General features: G+C 49.2%; 1 protein-coding gene across 1 annotated transcript; it reads left to right on the top strand.

Moving 5' to 3' along the window:
- Positions 1-635: 635 nt before the first annotated feature.
- Positions 636-2389, top strand: dmrta2 (DMRT-like family A2; the record flags this gene model as incomplete). Its single annotated transcript, XM_083888094.1, has 2 exons — positions 636-1101; positions 1500-2389. 2 exons carry the CDS (start codon positions 636-638, stop codon positions 2387-2389), a joined length of 1356 nt encoding a protein of 451 aa, XP_083744220.1.
- Positions 2390-3178: the final 789 nt, after the last annotated feature.

Here is a 3178-nt window from a genome sequence, read left to right as displayed (position 1 = left end):
TCTTTTTTTGGGGGGGAAAATTCACTGCATCGATTTGAGCTTTCCGGGAACTCCCTTCAGATTCTTAACACTTGATATTTGGAAAAAAAGAACTCAGGCGGACACAGTTGAAAAAAAAGAGGAAAGCCAATCAGATTGCTCCTTCCCCCTTTGGCCAATGACAGGCGCCACATTGTTGTCAAATTTGTCTAATGAAAACGGAGGCAACAATAGAGGAGAGAGGGGAGAGAGGATCTGTATCCACTGACTAGATCTCAGGAGGAAGTTAGTGTCTCAGGCTGCGGTGAGTAACAACCTCGGCTCCTCCTGGACACTTTTCACTTTCTTCTGGGGGAGGAATGGTCGCTCCTCTCTGCTCCTACTCCACTCGGATTTAAAGTCGACTGTATCTGCTTCTCTTTGACAGACTCTAGGACACTTTCCACCAGAGTTTTGATCATAGATCTTTTCTTTTTTTTTTTCTCGTCAGTATAGACTCACAGGGTTGACTTCACCTGTTGACTTCACCAGAGATGCTGAGCTGAGCAGATGCGATCGACTTCAACGATTTAACACAGACGACGACAACAAGAAAGTTCAAGAACAGTGTTGTTTTTCTGCTTCACAGTTCAGTGACACCAGTGAGGATCACGGTCATGGATCTGAGATCGGAGCTCCCCACGGTCTCCTCTGCCTCTCATGTCCACGCAGCTGCGGCGGCGGCGGCGGCGGCGGCAACAGTCTCCATCCCGGTGTCCATGGCCGGGAGCCTGCTGCGCGGCCCTCCGCTGCTCCTTCGCGCCGCAGACAAGTACCCGCGCACGCCGAAGTGCGCCCGCTGCAGGAACCACGGCGTCGTGTCCGCGCTCAAGGGCCACAAGCGCTACTGCCGCTGGAAGGACTGCATGTGCGCCAAGTGCACCCTGATCGCCGAGCGGCAGCGGGTGATGGCGGCGCAGGTGGCGCTGCGGCGGCAACAGGCGCAGGAGGAGAACGAGGCCCGGGAGCTGCAGCTGCTCTACGGCACCGCGGAGGGACTCGCTCTGGCCGCCGCCAACGGCATCATCCCCCCGCGTCCGAACTACGAGGTGTTTGGATCTGTGAGCAGCGAGAGCAACTCAGGTGAGAGAGCAGTGATGGAAACATCCAAGTGCAAGAAAGAAAGTGCGAGAAAGTCGTGCAACAGTGAAAAGTCACTGGTTTATTTCACTTTTAAAGACCTATATATTATATATAACTGATTTCTGTCTAATAGTAACACTTTCTTTTGGTGAAATATAATGTTTTATTGTGACTGATTTGTCTTCACAATTTAAAACCAACTTAAAATCAATGGTATTTTAATATTGAAATACTTCCTGCAGGTGTTTTGGTTGTTATGGCAGCTCTGTTGCGCCTTCCTGAGGGCAGTACATCACTATTAATATTGTTGTTATTTTTTAAAAGTGAAGTCCAGATAATGTCTATAACTTTGTCCTGATACATTCCTCAAACTGTGAATGTTCTGCTTCAATGAACAGATTCAAGCGTCCAGAAGTACGAGCTGTTTCCAAAGAGCCAGCACTCCGGCTCTGCCACGCCACAGCAGTCTGTGGGGAAACCGGCGTCCACTGAGAGTGACTCGGCCCCGGGCATCTCTTCTCCGGACGGCCGACACGGAGGCTCGGGCTCGGAGAACGGAGACAGCGAGTCTTTCATCAACTCGCCGGTGTCCAAGCCTTTGAAAGACGGAGGGGAGACTCCCGGCTCGGTCAGCTCTCTGGGCTCCGACTCCGGCTCCGAGACCGACAAAGACGAGCAGGAACCGTCTCCTTCCTCTGCGGCCTCCCGGCACATGAACGCCATCGACATCCTGACCCGGGTTTTCCCCAGCCACAAGCGGAGCGTCCTGGAGCTGGTGCTGCAGGGCTGCGGTAAAGACGTGGTTCAGGCCATAGAGCAGATCCTCAACAACAGCGACACGCATGGAGCCAACAAAAGCGGCCCGGAGGAGACGTGGACGGCGGAGAGGATGCTCCAAAACGCCCAGCAACTTGCACCGCCGTCATCCACGTCCACAGCCGCACCGACGAGGCCCATGTTACCGGGAGCCATGACGCTGAGTAACCGCTCTGCCTTCTCGCCTCTCCAACCGAACTCCCCGCACTTCGGCGCCGACCCAAGCACCTACCCTCTGGGCACACACCTGGGACTGAACCCGCTGCGCCTGGCCTACTCTGCCCACAGCCGGGGACTGGCTTTCATGACGCCCTACTCCACCACCGGCCTGATGCCCACTCTGGGCTTCAGACCCCCGATGGACTACGCCTTTAGTGACCTGATCAGGGACAGGACAATGTTACACAAAGAGCAGGGCTATGCCGCAGGCCTGTACGGGCCTTTGGTCAACAACACGCCGGATAAGCAGTGAGGCTGCTGGACTGAGCACACACACACACACACACACACACACACACACACACACACACACACACACACACACACACACACACACACACACACACACACACACACACACACACACACATCCCGCTGTATTTGTAGCCACAAGTGTTGAATGTTCTGGCTTAAAATATTGTGATGTGTTTGGGCTACAGATTTACTGTAAATTATAGGATTATCTGACTTGTAGTCAAGTGGTGAGAGCGGGAAAGGACTCACTTATGCGCAAGTTTCAAAAGTGATTTTATTTGACGTTTGGAAGACATTCCCAACTGTATAAGTCTGATCATTATATGCCACCAATAAAAAATAACATGACATTGAAAAGATATTTATAGACTACTCAATAAATGGTGAAAATGTAAAAACCCAGGTGCACAAAAGGACTTAAATTAAAGATGATTTCACTGTCAGATTTAAAAGAAATAGATATAATTTACTAGACTTATTAATAAGAGACTTTTTTTAAAATAAGCCCAACAACATCTGATTGTAACTGCGGTGAAAATACAATTTTAAATATGCATTTCTCTCTCACACACACATTTGATAATAAAATTAAGTTATTAAAACCTGTAGTTTACATATGTTAACCCTGTCCCCCCCCCCCCCCCACTGTAAAAGTTGAACTAATGTTTTGTAAATGACAAGTCTTTTTTTTTTTTATTTCACCTATCTCACATTGTTTACTTTAATTTCCTACTGCTTGTATTATATATATATGTATATATATATATATACATATATATATATGTAT

The sequence above is a fragment of the Microchirus variegatus genome, assembly GCF_963457635.1.
Source record: "Microchirus variegatus genome assembly, chromosome: 4".
Classification (NCBI taxonomy): Eukaryota; Metazoa; Chordata; class Actinopteri; order Pleuronectiformes; family Soleidae; genus Microchirus; species Microchirus variegatus.
The sequence above is the reverse complement of the archived record's forward strand: the minus strand, read 5'-3'. Positions and strand labels throughout refer to the sequence as shown.